Source organism: Bos indicus x Bos taurus, chromosome 25 (genome assembly GCF_003369695.1).
Source record: "Bos indicus x Bos taurus breed Angus x Brahman F1 hybrid chromosome 25, Bos_hybrid_MaternalHap_v2.0, whole genome shotgun sequence".
Taxonomy (NCBI): domain Eukaryota; kingdom Metazoa; phylum Chordata; class Mammalia; order Artiodactyla; family Bovidae; genus Bos; species Bos indicus x Bos taurus.
The window spans coordinates 33,035,071-33,058,897 of NC_040100.1; the positions used below are offsets into that span (position 1 = coordinate 33,035,071).

The 23,827-nt window shown below is 47.6% G+C and overlaps 1 protein-coding gene across 3 annotated transcripts in view; it reads left to right on the top strand.

Annotated features, from left to right (window-relative positions):
- Positions 1-23,827, top strand: part of TVP23A (trans-golgi network vesicle protein 23 homolog A) — a 43,858-nt gene that overhangs the window by 15,153 nt on the left and 4,878 nt on the right. For 2 of the 3 annotated variants that reach the window (XM_027526953.1, XM_027526951.1), the window contains exon 4: positions 23,295-23,439. In XM_027526953.1, coding sequence (XP_027382754.1) covers positions 23,295-23,439 — 145 coding nt within the window. Of the gene's footprint in view, positions 1-15,202; positions 15,327-23,294; positions 23,440-23,827 lie in introns of all 3 variants that reach the window. The other variant, XM_027526952.1, reaches the window with a different exon arrangement.

Here is a 23,827-nt window from a genome sequence, read left to right on the forward strand (position 1 = left end):
GGGATGGAGTGGGAAGTGGGAGGGAGGTCCAAGAGGGAGGGGACGTATGTCTGCTGCTGCTGCCGCTGCTGCTGCTAAGTCACTTCAGGCGTGTCCGACTCTGTGCGTCCCCATAGACGGCAGCCCACAAGGCTCCCCTGTCCCTGAGATTCTCCAGGCAAGAACACTGGAGTGGGTTGCCATTTCCTTCTCCAATGCATGAAAGTAAAAAGTGAAAGTGAAATCGCTCAGCCATGTCTGACTCTTCGAGATCCCATGGACTGCAGCCCACCAGGCTCCTCTGTCCATGGGATCTTCCAGGCAAGAGTAATGGAGTGGGTTGCCATTGCCTTCTCCAACATATGTATACCTGTGGCTGATTCATGTTGATGTATGGCAGAAGCCCACACAATATTGTAAAGCAGTTATCCTCCAAATAAAAATAAATACATTTAAATATAAAAAAAATAAATGCTGTGATTGGCAAAAGCTTGGGCATTTATGCTGGCCAGGGGAAAAAGTGACAGCTAAGCTGAGGCCAAAGGATGGGTAGGAGTTAACGAAGAGACGTGGAGCGAGCACACACAAAGGCTTAGAGGGGAGAGCAAGAGCTTAAGGAGTTGAGACTGGTTTACTGGAAAGTGGTTTGAGCAGAGGCTCAAGGGCAGAAGGAATCACGAAACAGAAGCTGGGAGCTTGGGCCAGGACACTGGCAGGGCTGATGGGGGGAAGTGGAGGGGCACAGAGGAGGCAGAATCAGTCAGTCTTGGTGGTGATCAAGATGTGGGTGCAGATGGGGATAGTCAAGGGTGATGCTCAGCCTTCTGGCCTTGGGACCCAGGTGGAAGGGCACTTATGTGGGAAAGATGTTGAGTCCAGGGTTGTCTTTGTTGGCTTGTGGTGGAATGCTCTAATGGCCAGGTTTGATTGGCTGCAGGGCAGAGAGGCTGGATCTGATTGGGCAGGGGGAGGTCATGTGCGCTGCATTCAGAGATCTGGGAGGTAGCAGGTTGGGACCTGTGTGTGCCTGAGAGCTTCCAATCCCATAATCCTCTGCTGTGCCCAATGCACATCTCTGGTCCAGCCCTGGACCTGCCTAACTGGATTCCCACAGGATGGGCATCTCTAGTTGATTCTGATGCTCAAGAATATACAGAAGATATCATTTATGTATGGGATCTAAAAAAAGAGGGGGGCGGGTACAAACGAATGTATCTACAAATCAGAAATAGAGTAACAGATGTAGAAAACAAACTTATGGTTACCAGGGGTTAGAGAGTAGGTATAAACTGGAAAATTGGGATTGACATATACATACTACATATATAAATATAAATATTATCATAAATAGGGCTTTCTTGGTGGCTCAGATGGTAAAGAAGCCTCCTGCAATGCAGGAGACCTGGGTTCAAACCCTGGGTTGGGAAGATACCTGGGAGAAGGAAACAGCAACCCACTCCAGTGTTCTTGCCTGGAGGATTCCATGGACAGAGGAGCCTGGTTGACTGCAGTCCATGGGGTTGCAAAGAGTCGGACATGGCTGAGCGACTTCACTTTCACTTTTCACTTTCATACACTGGAGAAGGGAATGGCAACCCGCTCCAGTGTTCTTGCCTGGAGAATCCCAGGGACGGCGGAGCTTGGTGGGCTGCCGTCTATGGGATCGCACAGAATCGGACACGACTGAATCGACTTAGCAGCAGCAGCAGCAGTATAAGGTGAGAATTGTTATTTGTAAATTCCATGTTGAAATGGATTCCAGGTTGACTTTGAAGGGAGGTGAGATTATGGAAGGGGTCCTGTAGCAGGAGTCTGGGATTTCAAGGCTATGTCTTCCTTTACTGCTTGCTGGCTTTGTGATTCTGGACAGGGTTCATCTTGCCTTGTTAAGCCGCCATTGACCCATCTGTGAAAAGAGGAAACCTGTACCAACCTGCCCTCCCTACGCGATTGCTACACAGTTTGTTCAGTACATGTTTATCCAGCATCTGTGTATAGGTGCTGGTTACGCCCTGGGGATAGAGACTTGGTCCCTTCCCTTGTCCTCGGTTCCAGGTCAGTGAAGTGCAGTGTGGTGGGGAGAGCACCTTGCTGAATCAATGAAGGATGTGACTCTGTAGCACACCTGGGCAGGTAGAGGAAATGTTATTAATAGTGATGCTGGGTGTGTTTTTCCCCAGTGGGCTGCTTTTTTTTCTTTTCTTTTTTACTTTTTTTTAGTGTGGAAAAAAACCCACAACGTAAAATTTACCATTTTTGAATGTTCAGTACTGTTAAATATATATATGTTGTCGTAAAACGGATCTACAGGACTTTTGCATCTACAAAGCTGAGACTCTTTCCCCTTCAATACCAACTCTCTAGTCCCTCCTCCCCCAACCCCTTTTTTCTGTCTTTCTTAATTTGACAACTTAATTTTTTTTCCCCACTTTTTGGCTATGCTTCACAGCGTGAGAGATCTTAGCTCCTCCGCCAGGGATCGAACCCATACTCTCTGCCATGGAAGCATGGAATCTTTTTTTTTTTTTAATATTTATTTATTTGGCTGCTCTGGGTCTTAGTTGTGGCACACAGGATCTTTAGTTGCAGCAAGCGAACCCCTTAATTGCGGCATGTGAGATCAAGTTCGTTGAGCAGGGATCCATCCCAGGCGCCCTGCATTAGTAGCACAAAATCTTAGCCATTGGATCACCAGGAAAGTCCCTGAATTTAACAACTTTAGATACTTCATGTGAACAGAATCATAGAGAATATGTCTTTTTGTGGCTAGCTTATTTCACTTAACATTAATGTTCTCAACAGGAGAAGGCAATGATGACCCACTCCAGTACTCTTGCCTGGAAAATTCCATGGACGGAGAGGCCTGGTAAACTGCAGTCCATGGGGTCGCTAGAAGTCAGGCATGACTGAGCGACTTCACTTTCCCTTTTCACTTTCATGCATTGGAGAAGGAAATGGCAACCCACTCCAGTGTTCTTGCCTGGAGAATCCCAGGGACGGGGGAGCCTGGTGGGCTGCCATCTATCGGGTCGCACAGAGTTGGACACGACTGAAGCGACTTAGCAGCAGTAGCAGCAATGTCCTCAACGTTCACCACATTCTATCATATGTCAATTTCCTTCCTTTTAAAGGCTGAAGAATATTTCATTGTGTGTACAGACCACACTTTATTCGTCCATCCATCTGTCAGTGGACACTTTGGTTGCTTCCATGTTTTAGCTCTTGTAAATATTACTGCAATGAACATGGATGTACAAATATCTCTTCAAGACCCTGCTTTCAAGTCTTAATAAATACCCAGAAGTGGGCTTGTTGGGTCATATGGTAATTCTGGTTTTAACTTTTTGAGGAACTTTCATACTATTTTCCATAACACTTGAAGCATTTTATGATCCCACCAGCAATGCACAGGTTTCCAATTTCTCTACATCCTCATCAGCAATTGTTATTTTCTGTTTTTTTTTTTTTTTTTCAGAGTAGCGTGCAAGCTGGTATCTTATTATAGATTTGACTGCCTCTCCCTGATGATTAGTGATGTTGAGCTGCTTCTTGTGTGCACGTTTGCAACTTGCACATCATGTTTGGAGAAATGTCTGTCCAAAGTCCTTTGCCTGTTCTTTAATGGGTTATTGGGTTTTTTGTTGTTGTTCAGTTGTTGCGTTTTTTTTTTTAATATATTCTGGATATTAGGGACTTCCCTGGTGGCTTAGACGGTAAAGCGTCTGTCTACAGTGCGGGAGACCTGGGTTTGATCCCTGGGTCGGGAAGATCCCCTGGAGAAGGAAATGGCAATCCACTCCAGTACTATTGCCTGGAAAATCCCATAAGCTCTTATGAAATGTATGATTTGCAAATGTTTTCTCCCATTTCACTGGTTACCTTTCCAATCTGTCGATGGTTGTCCTGCAGTGAGCAAAAGTTTTTAAATTTTATGTAGTTTCAGTTATGATTTTTACTTTTGCTGTCTTTGCTTTTGGTATCATGTTGTGTGTATGGTATACGTTTTTACTGAAACGTTCACATATCATAAACTCACAGTTTATACAATTCAGTGTGGTTTTTAGTATATCCACAATCCTGTCTTGTCCCAGGATTTTTCATCGCCCTGGATGGGAGTCCTGGACCCTTCAAGCAGTCACGTCCCATCTCTCCCCTCCCCCAGCCCCTGGAAACCACGAATCTACTTTCCATCCCTTTGAATTTGCTCACTTTGGACACTTCACAGAAATGGGACCATACAGTATGTGGCCTTTTATCTGGCTTCTTTCACTGAGCATCGTGTTTTCAAGGTTCATCCATGTTTTGGCATGTCCTTCACTGCTTTTTCTGGCTGAATCATATTTCATTGTCTGGCTAGAGTACATTTTCTTTATCCTTCATCAGTCGATGGGCACTTGAGTTGTCTCTGCTCTCTTGGTTCTTATGAATAACGCTGTGAACACTCACATGGGAGCCTTCCAGGTGGCTCAGTAGTAAAGGATCCACCTGCCAATACAGTAGATGCGGGTTCGAGCCCTGGGTCAGGAAGATCCCCTGGAGGAGGAAATTGCAACCCACTACAGTATTCTTGCCTGGAGAATCCCATGGACAGAGGAGTCTGGAAGGCCACAGTTCAGGGGGTTGTAAAGAGTTGGACACGACTGAACGACTGAGCGTGCACACATGCACACACACTCGCACACACGTATGAACATTCAGGTACAAGTTTATGTTTGAATATATGTTTTCAGTTCTCTTGGGCAACAACCTAGAAGCCAAACTGCTTGGCCAAATGGTAACTATGTTTTAGTCATGCTGTGTTGCAGACCAACTTTTAGTGAGTATTCTGGGCTTCCAGCGGCCTTGAGGAACAGGAGGAGCCTGGACGCAAGTTCAGACAGTCCCAGGATTGGGTCCTGGCTCCACCATTCCCCAGCCAACTAACTGTGGTTGTGGGTTTGACTTGGCAGGCAGCCTCACAAGACATAAATAGGCTTTCATATATGGTGGCGAAGTGATAAAGAATTTACCTCCCAATGCAGGAGATGCAAGAGACATGGGTTTGATCCCTGTGTCAGGAAAATCCCCTGAAGTAGGAAATGGCCCACTCCAGTATTCTTGCCTGGAAAATTCCATGGACAGAGGAGCCTGGAGGGCTACAGTCCATGGGGTCACAAAGAGTCTGACACAACTGAGCGTACACACATACACATACCTGTTTATTTGGTTCTCTAGAAGGAAACAAGTCAGAGACACAGTATCTTCATCTCATGGAGGGACTCTGCAGCTCCCTTCTCTTATTTTCTCATCTGTAAAATGGAGATGAGGTTAGCTGTATCACAGGCTGTGTGAGGAGGACACAATTGGGTGAAGAAAGTATATGTAACGAGGCCAGCGGGTCAGTTCAGTTCAGTCGCTCAGTCGTGTCCGACTCTTTGCGACCCCATGAATCGCAGCACATCAGGCCTCCCTGTCCATCACCAACTCCAGGAGTTCACTCAGACTCACGTCCATTGAGTCGGTGATGCCATCCAGCCATCTCATCCTCTGTCGTCCCCTTCTCCTCCTGCCCCCAATCCGTCCCAGCATCAGAGTCTTTTCCAATGAGTCAAAACTCTTCACATGAGGTGGCCAAAGTACTGGAGTTTCAGCTTCAGCATCATTCCCTCCAAAGAAATCCCAGGGCTGATCTTCAGAATGGACTGGTTGGATCTCCTTGCAGTCCAAGGGACTCTCAAGAGTCTTCTCCAACACCACAGTTCAAAAGCATCAGTTCTTCGGCACTCAGCTTTCGTCACAGTCCAACTCTCACATCCATACATGACCACTGGAAAAAGCATAGCCTTGACTAGACGGACCTTTGTTGGCAAAGTAGTGTCTCTGCTTTTGAATATGCTATCTAGGTTGGTCATAACTTTCCTTCCAAGGAGTAAGCGTCTTTTAATTTCATGGCTGCTGCTGCTGCTGCTGCTAAGTGGCTTCAGTCGTGTCCGACTCCATGAGACCCCATAGACGGCAGCCCACCAGGCTCCCCCGTCCCTGGGATTCTTCAGGCAAGAACACTGGAGTGGGTTGCCATTTCCTTCTCCAATGCAGGAAAGTGAAAAGTGAAAGTGAAGTCGCTCAGTCGTGTCCAACTCTTCTCGACCCCATGGACTGCAGCCTACCAGGCTCCTCTGTCCATGGGGTTTTCCAGGCAAGAGTACTGGAGTGGGGTGCCATTGCCTTCTCCGTTCATGGCTGCAGTCACATATAAATGGTACCTATTCTCTGATCATAAGTGTGACTTGGTATCCTGACTCTGGGCAGGGCTGGGGTGGAGCCTCAGTTGCAACAGGATGTCACGCTGGGATTGTCCCTGGAGCTGGGGACTGTCCCTCGGATGGAAAGTTTGGTTTATGCTTTCAAAGCACTGTCTTCACAAAATTCATTTGGACCCACATGTTGTGATTTCCAATGGATTCCCATCCAAAGTGGGATGATGTCCTCTTGCTCCAGGCAGAGTTATTGGATCTGAGGATGGTCTCAGTTGTCAGGGCTGGTTTGCTGGTGGGGTTTGGTCAGTGTTCCGTGGTTGGTCCTCGTTCAGCCCAATGGACCTTAAATTGAGGAGACCACTACCCTCTGGTCTCAGGCACCATTGGGAGTTCCCTGTTGGTGGGGCCGGGACCCAAGGCAGAAATCACATGGAATCAAAATCCGCACCTAGCCTGTCAAGTAGGATAATGTTTTGTCTTTCAAGAAGTGTCCCACTGTCCATTCATCTTTCCATGACAGACACGCAAAGCTGTTCCTCAAAACGAGCTCCAGATGAAATTCTTGGCTGCTTTTAAGGGGAAGTTAGATTGAGTGAAAAATAATAGCAAACACTTACTATCGTGGGCACTATTCTCAGTGTTTTACTCATAATATTCATTTAAGCTGTATTACAAACCTATGAGGGCTTCCCTGGTGGCTTAGATGGTAAAGAATGTCTACAATGCAGGAGACCCAGGTTCGATCCCTGGGTCAGGAAGATCCCCTGCAAAAGGAAAATGGCAACCCACTCCAGTATTCTTGGCTGGAGAATTCCACGACAGAGGAGCCTGGTGGGCTACAGTCCAGGGGTCCCAAAGAGTTGGATACGAATGAGCAACTTTCACTTTTTCACAAGCCTATGAAGTTGATACTGTGATTTTTAAAAAAATTAATTTCAAGATGAAAGAAATTGAAGGAAAGAGTTGAGGGATTGGCCCGAGCTGAGGTCACACAGCTGTGCAGTTGCAAGGTGGGGATTTGAACCATTAGATCTGGCTCTGGAGTGGCATCTTAGGTTAGGCTGTGCTTCGGGGAGCAGGTGTTCATGCAGGTGGGGATCCCTGGGGACAGGCACTGCCCTGGGATCAGCATTCTCAGGCTTTTCATCATCTGCTTCCTCCAGGGAGTCCTTCGTATTTTCCTTGTGTAGATGAGAGTGTGGAGTTGCCCCTTTTTGGCAGAGCAGGCTTTCTCAGCCCTTGGCACTGATACACATGTGTGCTCAGTAGTCACTCAACTGTGTCTTGCGACCCTGTGGACTGTAGCCTGCAGGCTTCTCTGTTCATCGGATTTTCCCAGCAAGAACACTGGAGTGGATACTTGGGACTGGCTGGTTCTTTGTAGGGGCTGTCCTGTGTGTTGCAGGATTTTAGCAGCCTCCCTGGACAGTACCCAGTTGATGCCAGTAATGCTGCCCCCCCACCCAGTTGTGACAACCAAAGATGACTCCAGACTCTGCCAAGTGATGTGGCCTTGGGGCAGAATTGCCCCTGGTTGAGAACGCTGTTTTCATTATTCTCTTGCTGTCTCTGGGGTTTGGATTTAGGGAAATTAAATTTGTATTTAAGGGGACGCAGAGCATGCTTGAGACCTCTGTATTTGACATTGACCCCTGAGAAGCTGATGGTGTGGCAGGACAAGGAAGGAAGCGGGCAGGTGATGGTACAGATATGCCTCAGTGGCTGTCCACTATTCCCAGAAATCAAAACAGGTACATCTCTGATTGTTCCACACACATTGTGCTACAACACACAGATGAGAAGAATAATTTTGTTTTTTCTTTGTTGTTAGAAAATCTGATTGCCTCAATTAGTGAGGACCCCTCACCCAGACCTCTGTATGTGCAACAAATCACTCTGCCCCTGTCCCCACTCTAAAATCTATTTTAAAAAATACAGAAATAATGACACATAAGTAGGTCTCACAAAAGGCTGATTGTTTAATTTTAAGGAAGGTTCACGATTACCAAGGAAAATAACCCACAGAATCAAGGAACTAGACAAATTTCAGTTCTCTTTGATTAGGACACAGAATTACATGTTTTGAAATTAACCCCTTACGTCTCCATCTCCTTTAGTTCCCCTTCTTTATGTTTCTTGTTAACATGAAATTGATTACATAAGCAACGCCAACAATATAGTCACCCAAGGGACATTTCTTCTGAACCATAACTCACACAGTTGAGGAAGGCATCGGGAACCAGGAGGAGGTGGTGGTCGGACGTTGGTTCCTTGATGTTCCAAGCTTGACCATGTGGACCAGGAGGGTTTAACTCATCATTCATTTATTCCACAGTTGACACTATTGACATTTGGGGCTGGACATTGTTTGTGGCAGGGACTGTCCTGTGCACGCTAGGATGTTTAGCGGCATCTCTGGCCTCTATCCACTAGATTCCAGAAGCAGTCCCCTAGTTGCAGCAACCAAAAACATTTCCAGACGCTGCTGGCAAGGGACCCCAAATCACCTCCCATTTGAGAGCCACTGATTTATTCTTTCACTCACTCATTTATTCGTTAAGTCAAGAACACCTTTCAAGGACCTTCGTGTGCCTAGCACTGTTCTAAGGACTGCAGAGAAAACTAGATGGGCATGGTCCCTGTCCTCGTGGACCTGACGTTTTAATTGGGAAGAGACAGTGAATGTATCAGTGAATATCTACACAAAGTAACATCAGAGGGGGTAAGTGCCATGAGAAAGGGGGCCAGGTCCAGGCGGCCCGTTTAGATTCTAGAGGGCTCAGAGAAGGCCTGAGAAGGGGCATTTGGACTGAGACCAAAATGTGGAGGAGGAGCCAGGCATGGGAAGATGCACAGGAAGAGACTTCTGGCAGAGGGAAGAGCAAGTGCAAAGGCCCCGGGGTGGGAGCATAGTCTAGGGATGGTTGGAACCAGGCCAGGGTGTAGCAAGTGGGGAAGTGGGAGGAGGAGGCAGTTGGAGATTTGTTACGGAAGAGCTGCGGGGGCTTTGAAAATTCTGATGGGAAATTGGAATTGCTCTGCTTTGATGGGCAGTCTTTGGAGGGATTTGAGCAGGGGAGAGGCATGATCTGACTGACCCTTGATAATGCTCCCGGTGACTATCAAGTGGCCTGTAGGGCAAGAAGGGTAGCAGAAAGATGTTAGGAGGCTGGTGAAGGGGCCAGGGTGAAAGATGCTGGCCGCCCAGACTGGCTGGACTCCAGGGACACACATGGGGAACTTGGCTTAAATTGACCGTTGTCCCAATTCTGCCACCTGCTGGGACTTCTGAGATTGGACAGTGACGCCTGTCCCTGGGCCTGCATTCCCAAGGGATGTCAGCTCTTATCAGCATCCCCAGTGAACTCAGCAAACAAAGGACCCAATCTTCAGGACCTCCATTCCCAAAGGTGCTGAATCAGTAGGTGTTGAGATGGGTGTGACAGGCTTCTGCAATGTGATTCTGCTCTGAGTGACTTGGCATCTATTTCTGGATTAAGTAGGGAGTGGTGTGTGTGTGTGTGCACGCGTGTGTGTTATGGGTAGGTATTGATAATGGGCTTCCCTGGTGGCTTAGCGGTAAAGAATCCACCTGCAATGTGGGAGATGTGGGTTCAATCCCTGGGTTGAGAAGATCCCCTGGAGACGGAAATGGCCACCCACTCCAGTGTTCTTGCCTGGGAAATCCCAGGGACAGAGGAGCCTGGTGGGCTACAGTCCACGGGGCTCCAACAGAGTTGGACTCAGCGACTAAACAACAATAGCAGGTGGTGATGCAAGGCTCAGCCATATATTCTGGCAAGTGATGCTGATGACATCTCCTTAATCAAGACTGGCTCAGTAACTTCGGGTTGGAATCCAAGGGGAATGGCCTGGGGCTGGCCCTACTCCAGCCCGAAGGAAATTCTCTTTACACAGGGGCTCAGCCTTGGGTGTTCCATGGCCGATGACTCACTCCTCACTCATTACGGGAGTAAGGAGGCTTTCAGAATGACTCAGAAACAGCCACAGATTGTGTTAATGGATCCTCACATTTTTCCTAGCATTGTAATACAGATGTCTCTCTCCTCAGGATAGTAAAATACTTTACAAAGTGCAAAGGAACAGTCAGCCAACTGACTCCAAGCCTCTGACATACTCTCTTGGACTAGGGATAATGATGAAGAGTCGCTCAGTTGTGACCAACTCTTTGCAACCCCATGGAGTGTAGCCCGCCAGGATCCTCTGTCCATGAAGATTCTCTAGGCTAGAATTCTGGAGTGGAAAGCCATGCCCTCCTCCAGGGGATCTTCCCAACCCAGGGATGGAACCCATGTCTCCCACATTGCAGGCAGATTCTTTACCAGCTAAGCCACAAGGGAAGACCAAGAATACTGGAGTGGGTAGCCTATCCCTTCTCCAGGGGATCTTCCCGACTCAGGAATTGGACTGGGGTCTCCTGCATTGCAGGTGGATTCTTTACCAGCTGAGCTATGAGTTCTTCCGTTGGGGGCTTCTAATGCCTGGTTGTCCTCAGCAGCTGCTCATGAATGAATGCGTTGGGGGCTGCAGCATGGTGACATTCTAAGCACACTATCATTCCATCTCCATCTGTGAGCTGAAGTAATCTAGAAAGAGAAACTTCCCCTCTTCAAATAAATTGCAGGATATACTGTACAGAGAAAAGGCATAATAAATGCTCCATTCTTGCCCTTCATTTTTCCATTTTCCAAGCGATGAGTTTTGCTCCCCAGCATCCCCCATAAGTGACCACTGAGGGTTTTGCATAAGTATCACATGACTCACGGATTCAGACATTTTTATTGCTGTTCAGGTTCTCCCATCTTTGGCCAATGGGAGTGTCTACCCGTTGGCCTCTGAATGTTTTGATCTGGCTCTCACAGTCTTTGACAGCTTCCTTGTGATCTGGGATGTTCCGATCCCGTATTCATTTCTTATTCATTTCTCCATCTGTGCCTGGAGGCATCACTTCTCCAGGGAGCTCTGGCTCCTTTGGAGAAGGGAGTTTAGAAGCCACAGTCTGGGTTTGTTTCCTGCGCCAGCTCTCCGGCTCTATGACCAGGGAGTGCATCAGGCAGGGCTGATATTAATAGCATCTCTTAGTGGATGTATTTTGGGGACTCACTATTGTCACCAAGCCTGTGTCCCCTTTCACTTGCTCCATGAGTCTCTGCGAGACAGCTGACAGGTGGAAACTGACAGATGAAACTCTGGGCGGATTCTGCCCCTCAGAGCAGCTGCTAGCCTGTAGGGCACCTTTGTGCAAATCAGAAGAGATGACCCTTCCACCCTTCCTTGGGCAGATGGTTCCTCCAAGGCCTGCAGCTGAAGAGCTGAGCATGTGTAGATTTGCAGCTTCTTTGCTGCTTCTTTGCTCCAGGCCAGGGGCAATTTGCTTCAAGACTCCCTGAGCTTCTGACCCCTCAACTGCAGAGCGGCGCTCTGTCCCTTTTCAGCCTTGCTTGTCTCTGGGCTCATTTATCCCCAGGTAGATGTTGTGGGTTGAAAAATTTATATCCTTCCCAAGAGATACATGTGGGTTTCCTCAAATGTGACCTCACTTGGCAATAGGGTCTTTGCAGATGTGATTAGCTAAGATGAGGGCATCCTGGAGTAGGCTGGGGCCCTAGTCCCATATGATTAGTGTCCTTGAAAGAAGGCAGCTGTGTGAAGACAGACACATGAAGGAGGCCACGCAACAACGCAGGCAGAGGCTGAAGTGATGGAGGTACAAGCCAAGAAATCCCAAGGGTGCCAGCTGACATCAGAAGATAGGAGAGGGGGACTGGGATGGGTTTTCTCCTAGAGTCTCCAGAAGGAACCAAGCCTGCAGAGACAGAGATTTTGGTGTTTGTTTTGCTTTTTTTTTTTTTTTTTGAGCACAATGAAATGATGGGTTTTAAGACAACATGATCTTGGTGTTACCCAGTTTGCTGTGTTTTGTTCTAGCAGCCCTGCTACTCTGAGGGTGGTCCATGGACTAGCAGCATCAGCATCACCTGGGTGCTCATTAAAACGCAGACTCCTGGGCCCCACCCAGACCTCCTGAATCAGAGTCTGCATTTAACAAGCGAGCCAGGTGGTGGCGGTCCAGTGACCAAGATGCTATGCTTTCACTGCTGAGGACCCGGGCTCAGTCCCTGGTCGGGGAACTAAGATCCCACAAGCCTTAAAAAGGAAAAAAAAAAAAAAAAAGCGAGAGAGCCAGGTGGTGTGCATGTGGAAAAGCACTGTGTCATGCAATAGTATAACAGGAATGATTAGCCCCCAGGGCAAATGCACAGTTATTTCTGATAAGAGCGGGTATTGAACTCATTATTGAACCAGGCAGTATACTGAGTCCTTCTTTGCCTGTGATTCTCACGTAATCTTCTTGGCAGCTCCGTGCAGTTGGTACTTTTTACTCCAGAGAACACGATTCACACTAACAATGATTGAACGACGTCTCCTGGTTTGTGCAATTCAGTAGTCCTGACTCTTATCCCATTTTACAGATGAGGAAACTGGGACACACGGAGAGGTTAAGTCACTTACTCAAGGTCACACAGGTCCTCAGGGGTGGAGCTGAGATTTGAATCTATGAATTTGTCTCTGAACTTGTACCCAGGACTCTCTCTACTCACCTCGCCTGCCCTCCAAAGGAGAGCTGATGAAGGCAGCATCTCTCTCTTCCTCCCCACCCCAATTTCTTCTCCCTTTTAACTTGTAAAATAACACATAACATCAGATTGACCGTTTTAACCATTTGGGAGTGAATGATTCGGGCTTCCCTGGTGGTCCGGTGGCTGCGTCGGAGCTCCCAGTGTAGGAGGCCCGAGTTCCATCCCTGGTCAGAGAACTAGATCTCAGAATCTACAATGAAGACTTGGCACAGCCAAATAAATAATAAATATTAAAAAAATAATAATGATTCGGTGGCATTTAGGATGCTGACAATACTATGCAGCCATCCTAACTGTCTCATTCCAGAATAATTTCATCACCCCAAATGGCAACCCCATAGCCATGAAGCAGTCACTCTCTGTCCTCTGATAACCGCTTACCTGCTTTCCGTCTCTGTGAGTTGGCCTGTTCTGGACTTTTCACAAGAATGGAATCCTGCACTATGGGACCTGTCATGTCTGACTTTTTTCACTTAGTATGTTTCCATGGTTCCTCCGTGTGGTTGCATGCATCGATAGTACTCAATAATTTTTTCATTTTTTTTTCTCAGTTGTTAAATATGCATGACAAAAAAATCTACCATTTTAAGCATCTCAAGTCGGTGGCAGTAAGTCCGTTCAGACTGTTGTGTCACTGTGACCACCATCCGCCTCTAGAACCCCTTCAACTCCCCACATGGAGATCCTGTGAATGTGAAGCAATCAACTCCCATTTCCTCCTCCCTCCAGCCACCGGGACCCTATATTCTGCTTTCTGTCTCTATGAATTTGCCTCTTCCGGGTAGCTTACATAAGTGAAATCTTACAGTATCTGTGTGTTTGTGTCTGGCCTCTTTCACTGAGCCTAAGGTTGTCGAGGTTCGCCCACACTGGAGCAGGTTTCCATGATCCATTCCTTTTCGTGGCTGAGTGACACCCCATTGCACGGAGAGTCCATTGATGGACTTTTGGGCCGCTTCCGCCTCGTGGTGACTGTGAACGTTGCCTCTGTGAAACTTCGTGTGCAAGGTTTTGTTTGAAGGCTTGTTTTCGGCTCTTCTGTGTTCCCGTTTCATTTGAAAATGCTGGGTCTTTAAGGAATCTGGTCCATGGTTTGCACAGCAGCAGCGGCAGGGAGTGGGCGGTAGCTAGAGTCCGTGGGGAAGAATCACCCCTGGAGCCCTCGAGGAGAAGCTCGGGTCCCCGAAGAGGGCCCAGCCAGGGCTGAGCGGCCAGGGGCCTGCTGAACCATCTCTGGGGGTTCCCTTTGCCCAGCATTTTGCAGCTCTGCATACCCAGCTGATTGGAGAAGGGCATGGCAACCCACTCCAGTCTTCTTGCCTGGAGAATCCCATGGACAGAGGAGCCTGGTGGGCTACAGTCCATGCGGTCACAAAGAGTGGGACACAACTTAGCAACTCAACCACTATACCCAGCTGATAGAGATGGGATGTCTCTTTAAAAAGAAATAAAGAACAGAAACTAGAGGGGAAAACTGTGGCGGCCAGAGGGAAGTCTGTTCTTTTATTCACTTCCATACTCAGATCTCTGTCGTGCTGACCTTTGAATCAAAACTCTGAGCGCTTAGCAACCAGCATCTGTTGAGACATCCCAGCAGCCCCAGGCCTGCCTTCCTGGCCCAGATGTTGGGCGAGGATGAGGATGTGCTGTCATCTGAAACAAGAAGTTGGAGTCTGAAGGGTGATGGCACTAATGTTGCATCTGGAGCATTCTAGAAAAGTCCGTCTAGCCCCCACGGCTCACCTGCTGGGTTAGCAAGGCTTTTTTAAGTGTGGGTTCCTTCCTCCCTCTTTGTCCTCATGACTGAGTTTATCTTGAAAATAGAACAAAGGAGGACTCCTGGATGGCAACGAGCATGCAGATCTCGTTAAAATGAAGATTTGGGCTCAGGAAGCCTGGGGTAGGCCACTGATCCTGCCTTGCTAACATACTCCAGGGCACGAGGGGAAGGGAACAGGTGGATATGGTCTTAGTCATCACTCTCTGGGGTCCCCTTCCCTGCCACATCTTCCTGGCGACACGCTGCTGTTAGTGTGAGAGCCACCTGACTCTAAGTGGGTGTCAGGGCTGAAGAAATACAGAGTAGCATCCTGCTTCTTTTCAACAATGAGGAAAGAGCATCCAATGGAAAGCATCCGAAAGGATCATGACCGGCCAAGGCTTTTTCTCACTTTCTCCCATTCTCAAAAATTTTGACCATGAATGAATCAAACAATATGTAGAGTGATATTAACAACATGTCCCCCTCTGGTCTGGCACCGTAGGTGTTTTTCCTCCTAGAAGCCTTGGCCATCTGAGGTTAAATGCTATTCTCCCATTTTACAGATGAGTAAACCGAGGCTCTGAGCGGGTTTAATGCCCTGTCCAGAACCATGTACACAGAAAGGTTGGAGCGTGAGTGTGGATCAAGGCTTTCTGTCTTTCACTGTACTGACTGTCCAGTTTGGAGGTGGGTGGGCATTTTTACTCTATAGAGAGGGGTTGCCTTTCTTTTTTGCAGAGGAACTGGTAAGCCCAGAAGGACAGACCTATTTTCTGGAATTTTCCTTATGCATCCAGCTGTAGCAGCCAGTTACTCAACTGGGGATTTTTAGGTATGATTTTTTTTTTTTTGACCACAGATGGCCCCCAGAATAGCAACCTATAGACCTTTTATTCTTTTTCTTCTGAAACGTGCCTTGGCTCGATGCAAAGTCGAGTCTACCTCTGATGATTTCTTTATTTTTCTATTTTTTAATTCAGATTTACATAAAAGTACAGAGAACAATGCCCCCGGTGTTCCCATTACTCAGCTTCAGTCATGATCAACACGTGGCCAGACTATTTCATCTTTACCTCCGCCCACTCCCCGCCCCCAGATTATTTTGGAGCAAATTCTAGACATCATTTCAGATGCTATTTTTGTAGCAAAGTAAAGGAAGGAGAAAAGATACTGTCTTTCCTCAGACCTTTGCCACAGTGAAAAGCAGAAGGCTTTTCAGAGTATTTGAAAGATGATAGAATTGATGCTTTTGAACTGTGGTGTTGGAGAAGACTCTTGAGATCAGTCCCTTGGACTGCAAGGAGATCCAACCAGTCCATTCTGAAGGAGATCAGCGCTGGGATTTCTTTGGAAGGAATGATGCTAAAGCTGAAACTCCAGTACTTTGGCCACCTCATGCGAAGAGTTGACTCGTTGGAAAAGACTCTGATGCTGGGAGGGATTGGGGGCAAGAGGAGAAGGGGATGACAGAGGATGAGATGGCTGGATGGCATCACTGACTCGATGGACGAGAGTCTGAGTGAACTCCGGGAGTTGGTGATGGACAGGGAGGCCTGGCGTGCTGCGATTCATGGGTCGAAAAGAGTCGGACGTGACTGAGCAACTGAACTGAACTGGAGTATTTAAAATTGGATGTTTGATAAAGAATTAGTTTTCAAAGTATTTTAACTAATAAAGGGCAACTTTTAAAGAAACTATTAAATCACTGTGGAATGGACAATGAAATCAAACTTTTGCCCCCAGTTTGAATGTGCTTTAGAAGTTTGTAGGGGGACTTCCCTGGCAGTCCAGTGGTTAAGACTTCACCTTCCATTGCAGAGGGTATGGGTTCGATTCCTGGTTGGGAAGCTGAGATCCCACACGCCTCTCAGGCAAAAAACCAAAGCATGAAACATGCAGTATTGTAACGAATTCAATAAAGACTTTAAAAATGGCCCATATTAAAAAAAAAATCTTTAAAAAAAAAGGAAGTTTGCTGGGAAGGGGATGTGTGTGCCTGGGGTACATGGTCCTCTCCAACCCCACCCCTGACTTTACTCTGGCTAGACAGAGCACCACCCCCAACCTGTGACCATTTTTAAGAGTGGTTTTAGGTTTACCGAAAAACTGAGCAAAAAGTACAGAGAGTTCCCCGAAGCCCCTCCCCACCCCAGAGTTCCCCCTATGGTTATCATCTTGCAGTACCGTCACACATTTGCTGTGATGAACCAGTGCATTGTTCGATAAAGTCCACAGTTTCTGTCAGGGCTCGTCCTTGACACTGTACCTTCCCTTGTTGCTGTTTAGCTGCTCAGTGTGTCTGACTCTTTGCGATCCCATGCACTGCAGCACGCCAGGCTTCCTTGTCCTTCACAGTCTCCCAGAGTTTGCTCAAACTCATGTTCATTGAGTCGGTGATGCCTTCTGTAGGCTTTGACAAACGTATAATGGCATGTATCTACCATGACAGTGGTGGATACAGACCAGTGGTCATACAGACCAGTTTCACTGCTCTGAACATCCCCTGGGCTCCAACTATTCATCCTCCTTGTCTCTACACGCTGGCAACCATTGATCTTTTTCCTGTCTCCGTAGCTGAGGCTTTTCCAAAATGTCATAGAGTTAGATCCATACAGTATGTCGTCTTTTCAGCCTGGCTTCTTTCACTGTGTAGCGTGCATTAAGGTTCCTGCATGTCTTTTCATGGCTTGAGAGCTCATTTCTTTTTTGTGCCAAAAAATAAAATATTCCTTTGTGTGGATGTACTATGATGTATCCATTCACTTATTGAAGGACATCTTGGTGCTTCCAAATGGGGGAAGTTATGACTAAAGGGCTTCCCAGATGGTGAAAAAACCTGCCTGCCAGTGCAGGAGATGTAAGAGACACAGGTTTGATCCCTGGGTTGGGTAGACCCCTTGGAGGAGGGCATGGCAACCCTCTGCAGCATTCTTGCCCAGTTAGAGGAGCCTGGTAGGCTACGGTCCATGGGGCCACAGAGTCAGACATGACTGGGTGACTAAGCAGCTGCAGCAGCGCATACGGTAAATCGCATTCATCCTAAATGTACAGGTGGATGAATTTTTATATAGATGCACATGAGGGATCAAGATGTGGGACATCTCCAGCGTCACAAGCCCTCTTGTGTGTCAGTCACTGCTCTTGCCTTCACTGCTCTGACTTCAAGCACAATCCATTGTTTCTTCCGCTCCGGCAGCTCCTGCCCTATGGCTTTGGAAGTAGGTGGTGAAGTAGCGGGGAGAGGTCATTACTGGCAGTTTGATTCATTTTGGTTTGTCTTTAATGGAGCCTAATTTCATCATCAAATTCTTCCTGCCTGTCTAGAGCAGGGATTGGCATGAGTTCTGGTTAGATATTTTCAGCTCTGCCAGAGAATGAGTGAGCATGGCTGCGTTCAAATAAAACTTTATTTACAGAAACAGGAAGTGGAGTTTGGACGGGAGTTTGTGAGTCCAGGATGTTCTCAGTCGCTAAGTCATGTCCAACTCTTTGGGACACCATGGACTATAGCCCACCAGGCTCCTCTGACCATGGAATTCTCCAGGCAAGAACATTGGAATGGGTTGCCATTTCCTACTCCAGGGAATCTTCCCAACCCAGGGATTGAACCCATGACTCCAGCGTCCCCTGCATTGGCAGGTGGATTCTTTACCACTGAGCCACCAGGGAAGCCCCCAAACCAGGATAGAGCAGTGATTTTCCTTTGTAAAGTTCACGTCGATTTGTTGTTGTTCAGTCGCCAAGTTGTGTCTGACTCTTTGTGACCCCATGGACTGCAGCACGCCAAGCTTCCATGTCCCTCACCATCTCCTGGAATTTGCCTAAGTTCAAGTTCATTGATTCGGTGATGCCATCCAACTGTCTCATCCTCCGTCGCCCTTTTCTCCTTCTGCCTTCAATTTCTCCCAGCATCAGGGTCTTTTCTAATGAGTCGGTTCTTCGTATCAGGTGGCCAAAGTATTGGAGCATCAGCTTCAGCATTAGTCCTTCCAATGAATATTTAGGGTTGATTTCCTTTAAGACTGACTGGTTGGATTTCCTTGCAGTCCAAGGGACTCTCAAGAGTCTTCTCCAGCACCAGAACCTGAAAGCATCATGTCCAGGCCCCACTCCAAATCTAAACCCACATGTCATGGGACCAGGGTAGTCTTGTGAGCATTTTAAGACCTCCTCAGGTAACTTTCAAGCACATATCATGCAAACCTACTGGCTTTCCCTCCACAGGGGGAGACAAGATGTGTGCTGGGCCCAGAACTGTGAAAGTGGCTTTGAATTTAAACAAAAGCCCAGCTAGACCCTCCTGACCTTGACTTAGGTAATCTCATTTCCCTTTTCACCACCTATCATTCTCTCTTCTTCCTCCTCTTGAGATAACAGGCTTCTGTCCTGGGTTGGAGGGGGCAGGATGGATACTGATCAGAAAATACTTCTGTAAAAGCAGTAAAGAACCCACCTACCAATGCAGGAGATGCACATTTGATCCCTGGTTTGGGAAGATCCCCTGGAAGAGGGCATGACAACCCACTCCAATATTCTTGCTGGAAAATCCCATGGACAGAGGAGCCTGATGGACTATAGTCCATGGGGTCACACAAAGAGTCGAACCGACGGAGCACGCACAGTTGAGGATGAGGAAGTTTCCTTGGTGACAGCAGAGGGGCTGGGGCATTATGGGGGAGATCAGGAGTCTTGGGGGATCCCTGCAGAGATGAAAAGTCAGCCCCTGGGGAATGAGAGAGAGAAAGTGTGGTCAGAGGGGGAATTTTACAGTTTGGCTCCTTGGGTAACGGTTTTGAGCGTGTGTGAGATTGTCAGCTGTTCGCAACAACTGAGCATGGTGTGTGTTTCAGGCACTGTATACCTGCCACCTTCACTTAATCTTTTGAAGCAAATAATCTCGGCAGGGGCTTCCATGGGCCCTCCCATTTTACAGAAGCAGAGACTGAGGCAATGAGAAGTTCTGTAGCTTAGGGACAGCTGCGGAGCTACTCAGAGGTTGGACCCTGGCAGTCGGGCATCTCTGTACTGTTTGCCTGTCAAGGCGCGGGCACCAAGTGGGTGCCTGGGATCAGGGAGCTGGAAGCTGGTGGTGTTGAGAGGTGGAGATGACTGTTGGCTCATATGTGCTCCGAGGCTGTAGAGGTGGCCAGAGAGAAGGCTGAGGGCACAGGGGACCCCATATCAGGGAAGGGTGGGTAGGCTCAAACTACAGCCTTCCAAACTCAGAATGTGAAAGCTGATCTCTGAGCTCACATTTGTGTTAGCGGAGGGAGACGGGTGAGCCGGGGCCCAGGCTAGGCAGACTGCAGGGAGAGGGGGTGAGGGTTTGAAGAGCTGTCCAGAGAACAGCCCATGTAAAACAGGATTAAAGCATTATTTAAAAGTACAACAGGAGTCCTTTTCTGCTTGCTTTGGGCTTGGTTTGGATACTTAAAACAACAGCAGCAACAATAATGGTACCGTCCATTCAAGTTAAGGAAACAGTCAGTTAACCAGGACTCAATTAAAGCAGAACCTTCCAACAAGTGGAATTTTTTCTGCATTTTATTTCAGGAAACCACAGTCAGAAAAAGAAAAATAGTGGGTGGGCAGGGGATTTATTTGAAGGCATAAATTCCGGGTTTCACCTTGGATTAGTGAACACTTGGGCCTCTGTACACCTTTTAAGTCTGTACTGTTCTACAAAAAAGACAGATGTTCCCAGTAAGCCCAAAGGGACTGATTACAAGGTTCAACACAACAAATATTTGCTGAGAATCTTAAAGCCAGGTGCTCTTGGGGGTATAAAAATGGTCTCTGCCCTCAAAGGACATTGGAAAAGGATTCATTTATCTTTGGGTGAAGGGCTTCCCAGGTGGCTCAGCGGTAAAGAATCTGCCTCCAAGCAGGAGACTCGGGTTTGATCCCTGGGTTGGGAAGATCCCCTGGCGGAGGAAACGGCAACCCACTCCAGCATTCTTTTTTTAAAAATAATTTTATCTATTTATGGCTGGGCAGGGTCTTCATTGGTGCGTGAGGGCGTTCTCTAGTTGCAGAGTGGGGGCTACTCTTTGTTGCAGGCCCTAAAGTACGCAGATTTCAGTAGTTGGGCACATGGGCTTAGTTGCTCCACAGCATGTGGAATCTTCCTGGACCAGGGATCGAACCCGTGTCCTCTGCATTGGCAGGCGTTTTCTTATCCACTGCGCCACCTGGGAAGTCCCCACTCCAGCATTCTTGCCTGGGAAATTCCATGGACAGAGGAGCTTGGCGGGCTACAGTCCATGGAGTTGCAAAGAGTTGGACACGATTTAGCAGCTAAGCATGCAATGCATGCATCTTTGGGTGAAGGGGGCGAAATTATGTTAAGACAGTTAAATCCTCAATAATGTATAAGGCAAAAAGAGGTATCAGAGGCGGACTTCCCTGACGGTCTAGTGGTTAAGACTCTGCGTTTCCACTGCAGGGGGCACAGGTTTTATCCCAGTTCAGGGAACCAAGGTTCCACATGCCATGTGGCGTGATCAAAAGAAAACAGTATGAGAGATTCCCCAGAGTCTTGTCTTCTGGAACAATCAGGTTTGGAAGTGCCATGCGATCACATCTAATTCTTAAATGCCTCTGGTTCGGTCAGATGCCAGGAGAGCTCGGCATCTGAAAGGCACAGGTGAGAACCTTCGGGAGAACAGCTGGCGTTGGGCACAGCCCCTTCTTCCTTTGCAAGAGGAGGAGTAAGTGCCGAGGTCATCACACACCCTGCATCTGAATCTTAGCTGACATCCCCGTGGGAGTCAGGAGCCCACCGTGCTACAGGAGCCTCCACGGTGCTCACCCTGACCGCCTTCCTTCTCGGAGATCAAGCAGGCTCGTCCCCCGAAGGCCTGTTGGCTGCCTTTAGACGTGGCAAGTTGGAGGCTCCCAGGCCCTGTGAAACACAGCCTGCGGCATTTTATTGACATAATTAGTGGCCGTCATTTAAAACTCAGATTTCCCACAGAAGGTCTAGGTTTCTAGCTTCCTGCAGAGATATCGGGTCTGGCAATACTGGGTTAGTTTGCTAGTGTCAAGTTGCCCGCCCTCTTTCCCCAGCAGTGAATTACTACCTGTCATGGGGCAGAAAACTAAGATCACGGCATCTGGTTCCATCACTTCATGGCAAATAGGTGGGGAAACAGTGGCTGACTTTATTTTTGGAGGGCTCCAAAATCACTGCAGATGGTGACTGCAGCCATGAAATTAAAAGACTCCTTGGAAGAAAAGTTATGACCAACCTAGCATATTAAAAAGCAGAGACATTACTTTGCCAACAAAGGTCCGTCTAGTCAAGGTTATGGTTTTTCCAGTAGTCGTGTATGGATGTAAGAGTTGGACTGTAAAGAAAGCTGAGCACTGAGGAATTGATGCTTTTGAACTGTGGTGCTGGAGAAGACTCTTGAGAGTCCCTTGGACTGCAAAGAGATCCAACCAGTCCATCCTAAAGGAGATCAGTCCTGAGTGTTCATTGGAAGGATTGATGTTGAAGCTGAAACTCCAATACTTTGGCCACCTCATGCAAAGAGCTGACTCATTTGAAAAGACCCTGATGCTGGGAAAGATTGAGGGCAGGAGGAGAAGGGGACGACAGAGGATGAGATGGTTGGATGGCATCACTGACTCAATGGATATAAGTTTGAGTAAACTCCGGGAGTTGGTGATGGACAGGGAGGCCTGGCATGCTGCGGTCCATGGGATCACAAAGAGTCAGACACGACTGAGCAACTGAACTGAATGGGGCTTGCAGGATCAATTTCTTTTTTTTTTTTTAATTTATTTTATTGAAGTAGAGTTGATTTACAATATTGTGTTAGTTTATGCTGTACAGCAAAGTGATTCAGCAGTTATACATGTATATACATTCTGTTTCGTATTCTTTTTGATTAGGTTTATTACAGGATATTGACTATAGTTCCCTGTATACAGGAGGACCTTGCTGTTGATCCATCCTCTATATATAATACTTTGGATCGGCTAATGCATCCTCAGTCCATCCCTCCCCAACCCCTTGCCCTTGCATACGGCCTGCTTTCTGGCTCCAGGGTTAAATGCTGCTCATCACCATCATTCCTTGGTGGCATGGCAAGGAAATGGCAACCCACTCCTGTAGTCTTGCCTGGACAGAGGAGCCTTGTAGGCTACAGTCCATGGGGTCACAAAGAGTCAGACACGACTGAGCAACTTCACTTCATCACCAGCACCAGTGGTTTGGACCTGGACATGCCCACGTGGCCCCCGCTGATGTGAGGCTTCTGAACCCATGGGCTGCATGTGACCACGCAGCTCAGTTACTGGCGGAATAACCCAACATTTCCCTTTGGGGAACTGGTCATTGTTGCTGCTAGGCAGGAAGGCGGTGATCATTGTCACGATACACTTGAAAAGTGACCCAGTTTCGAAGAGGGCAAGTGATATTTGCAGTCAGATTATGGGAAAGTACTGGATTCTTCGAGGGTGGGAAAAATGTTGGTGTGATGAGGACTGTTTTGAGTCTTCTAGGCGAGTGATGCTTTCTCTGAGCTGTGCCCTGGTGGAGTCTGGGTTGAGACACACCAGGAACATGTGGGTCCTGGAAGCCACAGAGCACGTTCAGCCACTGTCCTTGGGGCCCTGGTCTGAGCGGGCTTCTGGGTTCTTTCCTAGGCACCCGGTGGCCACGTTTTTCCACCTGTTTTTCCGCGTGAGTGCCATCGTCACCTACGTGGGCTGTGACTGGTTCAGCAAGAGCTTCGTGGGCTGTTTTGTGACTGTGCTTCTCCTCCTGTCCTTTGACTTCTGGTCTGTGAAGGTGAGCCCCGGCCCCCCGCAACCTGTGACACCCTCTCCCGAAACACGGGCTGCGTTTCCAGCCGCTCACTGACCCTTATGCACACTTGAGAATACTAAGCCAACATCACTTAAAAGCAGAGGAAAAAAGTACATTATATAGTTGAATAAATGGCTTCTGGGTGGCCACTGCCATGCTTGCAGACATGTACTATGTGAGGGAGACAAGTCCACAGGGTTTTAGGGTTTTTGTAAATTTCACATATCATATCATAAATAATGTATTTTAAAATTCTATAAAATAGGCGTACATGTATACATATGACATATGTGTATGTATGTCTGGGGAGTCTGTGTTTTTTGTGAATGGAACTTAATTTTTAAAAGTTTTTATTGGAATATAGTTGATT